Consider the following 12,481-nt stretch of genomic DNA (forward strand, 5'->3'; position numbering starts at 1 on the left):
CCTCCCCGTCTCCTGCAGCTGGTCCGTCCTCCCCTCCTGCACTCCATCCATTCACTGGTCCGTCTGTCCATTCATCCAGTCATCCTCCCGTCTCTTCCTCTCATACACTTGGGCCTCTGAGGAGGGTACCATCTGGGTCAGCTTTCCTGGGACCAGGCATAAGTCTACTTAGGAGCTCCCATAAATCAGAGGTACATGTGAGGAGGGAGATGAGTGAGCCTTATGGTCATCTGGGTCCTTTGAAGTAAAGGAGACTGCAACAGGGTGTAGTTAGAGGCAGGAGTCTGGAAAGGTGGGTATGGAGACCAAGGTTCCAGGCCCTATTCATTCACCTATGACCTGTGCAATGACCCTGGGCAAATCCCCTTGGGCTCCCAGCTACTAACTGTATGTCTCAGTGTGTTACTAAAGCTGGAGAATGCGAAATAATTGAGAGCACACACTTCCTAGGGGACTGAAATAGTAACCGCTAAACCAGCTCTGCTCCTCCAGCAGTCACCTGCCCCTCTCCACCTACAGTAGTAGGTGACTGCAGCAGGAAGGTGGGGACCGAGTCCACGGAACCTGTTTGAAATACAGTGACTGGAGGAAAATAAAAGTGTTTCTTTGGTATTTCTTTCTTCCTCAAATTCGCAGTGTACATAGAACTGCCTGTCTCAGCTGTGTGTCCAGGGTTCTCATAAAAACTAAATTATCCAACAGATAGTTAGTACCGTCTATATTGGAGAAGGCAATGGCAACCCACTCCAGTACTCTTGCCTGGAAAATCCCATGGATGGAGGAGCCTGGTAGGCTGCAGTCCATGGGGTCTCGAAGAGTCGGACATGACTGAGTGACTTCACTTTCACTTTTCACTTTCATGCACTGCAGAAGGAAATGGCAACCCACTCCAGTGTTCTTGCCTGGAGAATCCCAGGGACAGCGGAGCCTGGTGGGCTGCCGTCTATGGGGTCGCACAGAGTCGGACACGACTGAAGCGACTTAGCAGCAGCAGCAGCAACCCTCTATATGGTGTGACACAGAGGTAGATAAGGTGGTGGTGGTTCCTACCTTTTTAGCTAATGGCCTAGACTGGCATTGCCCAGTATGAATACAATGCAAGCCACATGGGTTATCATAAATTCTCTAGTAGCCACATTAAAAATGTAGAAAGAAGCAGGTTGTTATTAATGGTTTTATTTGACCCAGGATAGCAAAAATATAATAATTTCGATGTGTAGTTAATAGTTAAACATTATTAATGACATGTTTTACATTCTTTTAATTGTATTCAGTCTTCAAAACCCAGTGTGTATTTTAAACTTGGAGCACATCTCAGTTCAGATTAGCCACATGTCAAGTGCTTAATGCCATATGTGGTTGGTAGCTGCATATTGGACATCAGGGCTAAGAAGGAAGGCAAACAAAATAAGCAAATAGACAAAACATTTGCAAACAATGGAAATTTGCTGTGGAAGAAACAAAATGGGGGACAGGAAGAACTCTAAACAGGTGACATTTGAGATAAGACCTGACGTGTAAGAAGGACATGGATGTTTAAAGAGTGGTTTCCAGCAGAAGGAACAGCATAAGCAAAGGCTCTTTGGTGGGAAAGCTTGGCCTTTGGGAAGAGTCAGTAGGACTGGAGGGGAGGAGGCCAGAGGGAGGTGGTAAGTATGAGGCTAAGGAGGAGAGAGTGAAAGAACACGTGTGGCCATGATTGGGTGTTTATAGTTTCCTTCTCAGCATGATGGAAAGCCTGACAGTAAAATTTTAACCTGAGAGGCCATGTCATCTGATTTACATGGATCATCCTGGCCCCTAACTGGAGTGTAGATTAGAGAGGCAAAGAAGGGAGGTTTTCAGGAGAGATGTTGAGAGATACAGTACCCTGGGAGAAGTGGGAGCTGAGAATCTGGAAAGTGTTGAGGCAGTCAAAGAGCAATTTGGAAAAGAATTTTCAGACACAGGGCATTTCAGAATGGAGTGAGTTTATTAAGAACAAACAGCAGAGATAAAATGGACACTGCAAGCTCAGGGGGGCGACCTCCTGACAGACCAGGGAAAGTTGACAGTTTTCATGGGTTAATAGCCAATTTTTATAGTCTCAAGACAAAGAAAATTCCTGCTGGATGGTTGGTGTTAGGTGCAATAGGGTGTTTACTGGAATGGGCATCTTTGCTTAATTGGGAGTCAGGAAGCTTGTTAGTGACTATCAGGGGGCTTTGGGCAAGGTTACAAAGGAGCTCAGTCAGCTTCGGAGGTGATCTTGATTCTGGACTCTGTTTCTGTGGCCTTGGGGCAGGACTCAACAGAAAGAAGGGGACAGATGAGCACATATGAGTATTTTGGAAGCATAGCTGACTTGCATGTAGACTAGATATGGGGAACAGGAAGGAATTCTAGGATGACCCCTAGTTTTCCTGCCTTGAAAATCACTATCTGTGCCTCAGAAGTAAAAGCATGGCTATTTATCCATTCAACAAATATTATTTATTGGGCCCTAGGTTACACATGTGGAGAAGGCAATGGCACCCCACTCCAGAACTCTTGCCTGGAAAACCCCATGGACAGAGGAGCCTGGTAGGCTGCAGTCCACGGGGTCACTAAGAGTCTGACACGACTGAGCGACTTCACTTTCACTTTTCACTTTCATGTATTGGAGAAGGAAATGGCAACCCACTCCAGTGCTTTTGCCTGGAGAATCCCAGGGACAAGGGAGCCTGGTGGGCTGCTGTCTATGGGGTCATACAGAGTCAGACACGACTGAAATGACTTAGCAACAGTAGCAGTAGCAGGTTACACGTGAAATATTGTGCCAAAGATGTATGATTTGAGTTTCCCAGAATGTCCCACCCCACAGATAGCTTAAAGGAATGCCTAAAAGGGGGCCTGAAGTCCAGTTCCTCTTCATGACCCTGGCCTTAACAGCTGTGTGAACCTGGTCAGGTGACCAAATGCCCCAGAGTCTGTTTTCTCATTCATATGGGATCAATTACCCCATAGCCCTCTGTTCCTCTATTTGAGTTTTTCAAAGCACATGTAGGAAAGAACGCTATCACATTAAAAACCCTGGGAAAATGTAGTTATTAGAGTTAACACATTTAATATCTATGTACTATTCAGCCTTTGAAAGTGTTAGTTGTTACAAAGCCTAATTTGCCTTAAATGAGTCACTAAGTGACAGTTTTCTAAAACCAATAATAATGTGAAAATGCTAAAATGCAGTTCTAACCTTGTCTTTCCTTGCTTAGAACCATTCGGTGGTTCACCATGGTAGGCAAATTAATGGACAAAAATGTCCATTCTCTAATTCCTGAAAATTGGGAACGTGTTATGTTATGAGGGAATTAAGGCTGATGATGGAATTGAATTTGCTATCAGCTGACTGTGAGATGGGGAGATTAGCCTGGATTGTTTGGGTGGGTCCAATGGAGCCACCTTGGATTCACATAAGTGAATCCTTGTAAGTGAAAGAGGGAGGCAGGAGTGTAAGAGTCAGAGGGGTGTGATGACAGTAGCAGAGGTCACAGTGGTATGATTTCTGGCTTCAAATATGGAAGGGGGCCATGAGCCAAGGAAGACAAAACAAGGAAACAGACTCTCTCCTAGAGCTTCCAGAAGGAACTCAAGCCTGCCAACACCTTCATTTTAGCTTAGACTCATTTTAGACTTCTGACCTCAAGAACTATATGCTAATACATTTGTATTGTTTTAAGTCACTCAGTTTACGGTAATTACAGCAGCAGTAGGAACCTAATACACTCAATGTCCTTGGGGAAAAGTCCAACCTGCTTAGCATGGCACACAAAGCCTTGTGGGATCAGGCTTCTGCCACTGTGACTTGGAGCAAATTTCTTAACTTGTACAGGCCTCAGATTTACTGTCTATAAAACAAGGAGGGGGGGTACTCTTTCTGCCCCCTTCTGATGCCTATGTCAGAAGCTTTCTCTATCTCCTTTATACTTTAATAAAACTTTATTACACAAAAGCTCTGAGCAATCAAGCCTCGTCTCTGGCCCCGGATTGAATTCTTCTCCTCCAGGGGCCAAGAATCCCGGTGTCTTCGCGTGATTCAACAACAACCTTTCAATTCTACATACACCATTCTGGAGCTTGCCTTTCATTATTGTTGTTCTGGCTATACCTCATAGCACTGTGGGATCTTAGTTCTCTGGACCAGAGATTGAACCATGTCCTCTGCATTGGAAGCACAGATTCTTAACCACTGGACCATCAGGAAGTCCGTGATTATCTATTTTATTTAGAGTAGTGTGTATCTGTCAATCCTGAACTCCTAATTTATCCCTCTGCCCCTGCTAACCCCTTTGGTAATCATCAGCCTCTTTTCAGTATCTGAGCCTATTTTTGCTCTGTAAGTAAGTTCATTTGTACCATTATTTTAGATTTTGCATACAAGTGACATCAAACATTTGACTTAATATGACATCATATGTCTGACTTAATATAATAATCTCTAGGTCCATAAAAAAAAAATAAAACAAGGAGGGAAAAAGCCCCTCTAGGTGTGTAGCAAGATTAAAAATGAGGACATATTTAAAGTATCTACTAGAGAGACTGCACACAGCACATCACCATTATTATCATCATTATTGTTGTTATTATTATTATCACAGAACAATTGACAGGGTGTTAGGAGGCCTGGGTTCTACAGCCCTCACTAGGGCTCTGTTTCCACATCTGTGAAAAAGGAAACAAACAAAAACATACAGGTTTGGCCGTCTCATCATCCCTCTCTTTGCTCTTTTCTGGTCACTGATCGGCATTCACTTCCTCAAACGTGTTTTCACTCTCTTCTGATTTTGTACATGCTGTTCCCTTTTCCTGGAATGCCCTTCCCATTTTCTTTACCAGATGAACTCCCATTTCCTCTTGAAAGTCTCTACTGACTCCAGTAGAGTTGGTTAGACCCCACCATTGTGCATTCCCAAAGTATCCTAAATGTCATCTCTCATAGTACTGATTTTCTGTTATTGCTATGGCTTATTTTTCACTTAGAAAAAAAACCTGAAAAACAAATTCAGATAAGAATATTTTGACATATTTGCTTCAACTGGGTTATTAAAAAAATTCCAAATAAACTTGACATAGTTGAAATTTCTTCTTCTCTTTCCTCATCTTTAATTCTTTCCCCACAGACAATACTGTCATGAATTGGGTATACATCTTTCATCTGTGTTTTTAAATTTGTAATACCTATATACTTGTAGTATATAGAGTATACTTTTGTATGTGTTTATATTTAACACAAATCATAGCCTTTAAAAATATTTATCCTTCTACAACTTTCTTTTATTGACTCAAAAATAAGTTTGGGGGATATTTTTATATTGATATAGAGCTGAGTCATTAATTTTTATCACTATATAGTATCTTATTATTAAACTATATCACATTTTATTCATCCATCACCATACTAGTGGATATTTAAATCATTTCTAATATTTCCACTAATACAAAGAACAGCTTATATTATATGCAAAGAACATATTTATACATACAACCCTTGCACAAGTGTAAGAACTTCTTTAGGGAAGGTTGTCACCTTGCACATTAGCTGCAAAATGAAAGGTAGTTCATAGGTCTTGCAGCTGTATTCAAAGAGCGTATGTTCAGTAGTTGAACTGATGGGTTGTGAAGTGTGCGCCTGTTCAATGTATAAAATATTGCCAAGTTGCCTTCCAAAGTGTGAATGTACCAGCAGCATATAAAGATTCCTGTTTCCCAACATGCTCACAAACATTTCGCATTGATAAATGTTTTAATATTTTTCTGGTTGATGTAGTTAAAACCATATCTCATAATTATTTTTATGTATATATCTCAATTACTTATTAGTGATTTCAGTTTCTTCTACTGCAAATCCCCATTTGTGTATTTTATTCACTTTTCTTTTGCAGGTTGTGGGAGAGAGTCTTTTTCTTAACAGTTTGCAAGAGTTCTTTGAATACTATCCCTTTGTTATACAGGTTGAAGATTTTTACTCCTAATCTGTAGCTTGTCTTTTGGTCTGGTTTATAATGTCTTGTGTTATATGTCGGAGAAGGCAATACTCCAGTACTCTAGTACTCTTGCCTGGAAAACCCCACGGACGGAGGAGCCTGGTAGGCTGCAGTCCATGGGGTCACTAAGAGACGGACACGACTGAGCGACTTCACTATCACTTTTCACTTTCCTGCATTGGAGAAGGAAATGGCAACCCACTCCAGTGTTCTTGCCTGGAGAGTCCCAGGGACGGGGAAGCCTGGTGGGCTCTCGTCTATGGGGTCGCACAGAGTCAGAACAACTGAAGCGACTTAGCAGCAACAGCAGTGTTATATGGCAGTTTAAATTTTGAGAAAGTCACAGATCAGTTTTTCCCTTATGAGTTGTGGTTTATTGAAAAAATCATACTCCACAGTTGATCTTTGAATAATATGAATTTGAACTGGGCATGTCCACTTGTTTGCAGATATTTTTCAATAAAAGCATAATACAGTACTATACAATCAGATATTGGTTGAATCCAAGGTTGTGGAACTGTCTACAAGAAGGGCCAAGTGTCATGTTATAGGTGGTTTTTCAATTGCTTAGGGGTTGGTGCCCCTAACTTCTGCATCATTCAAGGGTCAGTTGTAGTCTGAAATATTTGCTTGCCATATTTATTCTTTAATCTACTTGAATCAGGCATCAATTTTTTACTCCTATGGAAAGCCAGTTTCTCAGTGCCATTTATTGAGTTCTCCACCATTTCCCTATGGATTTATGATTCTACCTCTATTGTACATCAGTACAGAAAAATCTGTGTCTGTTTCTAGGATCCCTACCGTATTCCATTAATATTTGCCTCTTTGCACCATATGTGACTTGATAAGCAGAGAAATATCTCCCTTCCCCAACACATAAACTTTGTTGTTTGGGTTTGACAATCGCTCTCAAAAATTCTGATTAGATTTGGGAAAATATATGTCTTTATGATATTGAGTCTTCCCATCCATGTACATGGTATATCCCTCCACGTATTCAGGCCTTCTTTAATGTCCTTCAATAATGTTTTGTAAATTTCTCTATGAGAATTTTGTCTTTATTAGTTTTGTTCACTGTTGTATCCTCAGAGTCAAGAATGAGCCAGGACATAACAGTAGATGTTTAATAAAAATTTGTTGTTTGATGAAATGTCTTTCATATATTTTGTTAGATATATTCCTACATATTTTTAGTGCTATAAAATAACAACAACAAAAATTTGAAAATAGTTTCTAATCAGCTATATAGATATAGGTATATAGATCCCCGGGCAGTGGGAAGTAAGGCAGGGAAGGACATGGAGCCAGTACAGGATGCAGTGAGGAATAAATGGCTCGGTTATAGGCAGGGGAGAGACAAGATCAGGCTTGTGTTTTAAAGAGCTCTTTGCCAGCAGTGCAAAGAATGAACTGGAATGGATAGGGCAAAGTGGGCAATCCTAGAGGGTCAGGAGGTTCCTGCAGACGTTGAGGTGAGTCCTGGCATTGAGTTGGTGCCTAAGAATTAGAGTGACTGACTGGCCACGTGAGCAACTGACCAGGTGACTGTGAGGGACCGAGTAAGGAAACATAGAACCATCTCATTGACCAAAAGCTGACAACTTTTCAGATGCAGGTCTATTAGGTCAACCGAAGTGCAGCCGGAGGAGACACGAGGCGTGAGTGCCCTCGGCTGGCAGCCAGTCTCCGGCTAGGTCGCGGAGGCATAGGGCTGGGGGAGAAAATTTTAGGGACTAGAGGGGTCTGGGCCGCCTTGGCACGCAACGGCTTCTGAGCTGGGGTCTGTGAGTTGCTCGGAAAAGAGTTTCCTAACCTCATCCAATCAGAACGGCAGAGCCCTCCCTCCGTCGCCTTGGCAACGGGACGCTAAGGCTCTAGCCAGACAAAGTGGCGGTGTGGATCGCGCCCTGGGGAATCCTATCATGTCACGACCGAAGGTAGGCATGCCCCTCGATCCAGATGGTTCATCGTCCCTAGAGAGGGAGAGAAATCGCAGAGGGGTGCAGAAGTTGAGGAGTCCTCGTGGAGGGATTCCCGTTAGCAAGGAAGAAAATGACGCGTTCAGAGAAAAAACTACAAGTCCCGGCATCCTGCGCAACGCCGGAGTTTCAGCGCGAGTAAGAAACCTGGCTTGCCAGCCAGAAATTTATGAAACTCTAGGATTCTAAACTATAGTCAGCGATTTCTGTGACTCCGTGGAAAGCTCAGAATTACGGATTTCCTGATCTGGAAAAGCTGTTTAGAAATCTATTTACCCCGTCGGCTGCTTGCAACTCTCTCATCTATCCACCCCACAAACGCTCATTACTGTTTTTTCTGAGGCCAGCCCAATACTGGTCAATGGAGAGGTGAAACGGACAAACCCCTGCCCTCTAGGAGTGCACAGACCAACGCCCCCATTTCAAAAGTGGTAGAGATTTCTAATCTGGGAAAGATTAGACCCAGAGAAAAGAATGAACTCAAGAATCCAGCTGTCCCACCCCGGCCTGCTTCTTATCCCGTGTTCCATCTCCGAAGAATGGCACTTCCATTTCTTCCCAGGGTTGGGAAGATGCCCCGGAGAAGGAAATGGCTACCTACGGACTGGAGAATTCCATGGACTGTAAGAGTCGGACACGACTGAGAGACTTTCACTTTCAGAGCAAAAAAATAAGTGATTATCTTGGGCCCACCCAAATAATCCAGGATAATGTCTCTATTTTCAAGTCAGTGATTCCAAACCTTAATTCCACCTGAAACCTTAATTTCCCTTTGCCATGCAATCCCAAGTGGCACAGTGGTAAAGAATCCCACCTGCCAGTGCAGGAGACGTTGGTGATGTGGGTTCCATCCTTGGGTCAGGAAGATTCCCTGGAGTAGGACATGGCTACCCACTCCGGTATTCTTGCCTGGGAAGCTCTGTAGACAGAGGAGCCTGGGTGGCTACCATCCCTGGGGTCCCAAAGAATTGGTCATCACTGAACACACAGGCACCTAACATATTTACAAGTTCTGGGGATTAGGACATGGACATATTTTGAGGGAGCTTTATTCTGTTTACCATCAAATAATTGGAAAGTGAAAATTTACAATGCATCATAAAATCAAATGTCTAAAAATAAATGTAATTAAACATGTTCAAGACTTCTATACTTAAAACTAGAAAACAGTGGAAAGAAGTTGAAAACTTAGATTAATAGAGATAGATCATATTCATGAAATAATGCACTCAATCATTTATGATGTCACTTCTTCCCAAAATGATCTGTACGTTCATTATAATCCCAATAAAAATACCAATATACTCTTTTGATAGAAGTTAGCAAGCGGATCCTAAAATTAATATTGAAGTCCAGAGGACCTTAACTTGTAAAGACAATCTTGAAAAGATTGGACTTACTCTACTTGATTTCAAGATTTACTAGAAAACTATGGTAATTAAGGCAGTGTGGTAGGGACATAAGAGTAGACAAATAAGTCAATAGAATAAAATAGAGTCTAGAGATAGACCCACATATACATAGCCAATTGAATTTTGACAGAAGAGGCAAGACAATTCAGTGAGAAATGGGAAATTTTTTTCAAGCAAAGACTCTGGAGCAACTGTGTAAACATACATAAACGTGAGGATATAAAAGATATTATGAAAAAAAGATTAGAACACTTGACTAGGGAAATTAGAGGGGCTTGATTGAAACAGGATAAAATTACCCTTACTTTTGTGGGGGGCTTACTTCTGCAGGTTTTGTAAAACAGTAACCTCCAGCCCTTTCTACTGTCTTTTTGAGGGGTAGCATTGTGTAGTAGGGGCTTCCCTGATAGCTTAGCTGGTAAAGAATTCACCTTCGATGGAGGAGACCCAGTTCGATTCCTGGGTCAGAAAGATGCCCTGGAGAAGGGATAAGCTACCCACTCCAGTATTCTTGGGTTTCTCTGGTGGCTCATACGGTAAACAATCTGCCTGGAATGCAGGAGACCTGGGTTCGATCCCTGAGTTGGAAAGATCCCCTGGAGGAGGGCATGGCAACTCACTCCAGTATTCTTTCCTGAAGAATCTCCCATGGACAGAGGAGCCTGGTGGGCTACAGGCCATGGGGTCACAAAGAGTCGGACACAACTGAGCAACTTAGCACAGCACAGCACAGCACAGCATTGTGTGGTAGGCAGAATTCTAAGATGGCCCCCAAGATTCTTGGGTGTACACACTTGGTATAACGCCCTCCCCTTAAGTGTCCATGGAGCCTGTGGCTTTACCATGTTATATGAGCCTCCATCATAGCCAACTTGGAGTGGGAGAAGGGTTGGAATCAGAGGGATATGCTTTTGTTGGCCTGGAAGAAAGTAAGCATCCATGTCTTGAACTGCCTGAGGGGGCCACTTCAAAAGGAACTGCAAGCAGCCTCTAGGAGCTGAGAGGAGTCCCAACCAATGACTAGCAAATAAACAGGGACCTCAGTTGTACAGCCCCAAATAACAATTCTGCCAACAATCTGGATGATCTTGGAACAGGACCCCAAGCCCTCCCCAAGCCCTAGAGGAGAAACATAACCACAGCCATCACCTTGATGGTAGCCTTGTAAGAACTGAGCAAAAGATCCAGCTAAGATGTGCCCAGACTGACTCCTGGTCCAAGGAAGCTGTGGGACATAGATCTGCACTGCTTTAAGCTACTATATTTGTGGTAATTTGTTATGAAGCAACAGAAGACTAATACAGACTAATACTTCTGTCCAAGGTGCATAGGTCATCTTGCATAAGACCAATTTCTGATTCTCCTTTCACATCTGCCTTAGGGATCAGTCATACCAGGACTGAGGATCAAACTGTTTTGGACATAGTTGTAGGAGAATAATACCCCAAATACCCTTTGAAGATTTGGAAAGTCCATTTTGAGTCAAAGCAATTAACATTGCTCTGAGTCATTAACCCAGCTCCTCCTGAATCATGGGTCTAACCAAACATTCAATGTTACAGAAGGTCCAGATCCTACTGAGTTCAGCCCTCATACTGGGGATCATGGTTGGACATTTGAAACACTTAAAACTGGGTATTCACTATACGGTCATATCTGGAGTAAGCCTAGAGTGACGTGGACCCTTGGATCCTTGGGGGTTCATTCTAAGGACCAAGTTTCTGGGTACATGCTAACCAGTGAGAACTTTGCCAGGCTAAACCTTCTTGTCATAGCATCTGTGCAGTGCTGTGTCTGATAGTTTGAACATTTTAATATCTGCAGTAAGTTGAGCTGGAAAAACAGAATGGAAATGCATAAAATTATAACAGTTTCATTTTCTCATTGCAGAATCAAAATTACAAGGGCCATGGACTGCCAAAAGGAAAAGAACGGTGAGTGGTCCCACCCAGTCCAATAAACCCAGAACTAATCACTGCCTTCCTTCCTTCCTTCCCTTTGTCCATCTCTCCCTTCCCCCTTCTTTACTTTGATAATGATAAGGATTATGATAATAAACAATTAGCAAGCACTTGCCAGGCCCTGGGCTTGTTGCTTCACTTGCTTATCTCAATGAATCCTGACCACAGTTCTTTGAAGTAGATACTACTGTTCTGTCCATTTTACAGGTGGGGAGACTGAAACTCAGAGAAGCTGTTACTTGCTCAAGACTGTAGGATCTGTTAGTGGCAGAGCTTGTTGGACTCCACAGACCATTTTGTATCTGTGTTCCCTTGCCTCGTTCAACAACCATGTGAAGTGGACTTGATAACTCAAATGACAAATCCATTCTAAACTTCTGCACCACTCTGCAACAGTAACCTGGGTGCAGAACTCAGCACCTTTTTGGATTTCTTAAACAGAATCCACATGCACAAAGCAGGAGTAAGCAATGCAGACTTTACTGAAGATTTTTGTGGGGAGTTAAGGAGGTAGTTACATTGCACACACCATGGCAATTCTTTTAGAATTTTCTTATTTCATTTAGATATTTTTATTTTTTCTAAAGTCCTTTCTGACTACACCATTACTGGGCAGGGCACGCATGGTCTCTGACCTTTATCTCATGCAGCGCCCATCTTCTTTGCTTTCTGTCTATATGTACTGACTCCTTTCCACCAATTTTAAACCTTTCACTCTTGCACGCAGATCGATTCCACTATATTCCAGATCCTGGCCCCAAACTTACATGTCTGCTCCCACCTCAACATAACAAAGAGCACTTCTGATAACAGAACCCGTCCATCTGTTTTATTCAGTTCAGTCACTCAGTCGTGTCTGACTCTTTCTGACCCCATGGGCTGCAGCATGCCAGGCTTCCCTGTCCATCACCAACGGCCAGGCTTCCCTGTCCATCACCAACTCCCATTGGTGATGTATGTTGCCATGGATTTCACGTATGTTATATTGTTTGATATTGTCCCGTAAGGCCCTGAGATCTGTTTTTCTAAATTTTTTCTTTCTCTAACTCAGATTGAATAATTTCTATTGTTCTGTCTTCAAATTTACTATCTTTCAATTGTTTTCTAGCTTTACTGAGATGTAA

The 12,481-nt window shown here is 42.6% G+C and overlaps 1 protein-coding gene across 1 annotated transcript in view; it reads left to right on the forward strand.

Annotated features, from left to right (window-relative positions):
- Positions 1–7,811: 7,811 nt before the first annotated feature.
- Positions 7,812–12,481, forward strand: part of TTLL9 (tubulin tyrosine ligase like 9) — a 50,575-nt gene continuing 45,905 nt past the window's right edge. Inside the window, exons 1-2 of the mRNA XM_070801470.1 lie at positions 7,812–7,942; positions 11,287–11,330. Coding sequence (XP_070657571.1) covers positions 7,928–7,942; positions 11,287–11,330 — 59 coding nt within the window. The 5' untranslated portion in view covers positions 7,812–7,927. The remainder of the gene's footprint in view (positions 7,943–11,286; positions 11,331–12,481) is intronic.

This window comes from Bos indicus, chromosome 13 (assembly GCF_029378745.1).
Source record: "Bos indicus isolate NIAB-ARS_2022 breed Sahiwal x Tharparkar chromosome 13, NIAB-ARS_B.indTharparkar_mat_pri_1.0, whole genome shotgun sequence".
Lineage (NCBI taxonomy): Eukaryota > Metazoa > Chordata > Mammalia > Artiodactyla > Bovidae > Bos > Bos indicus.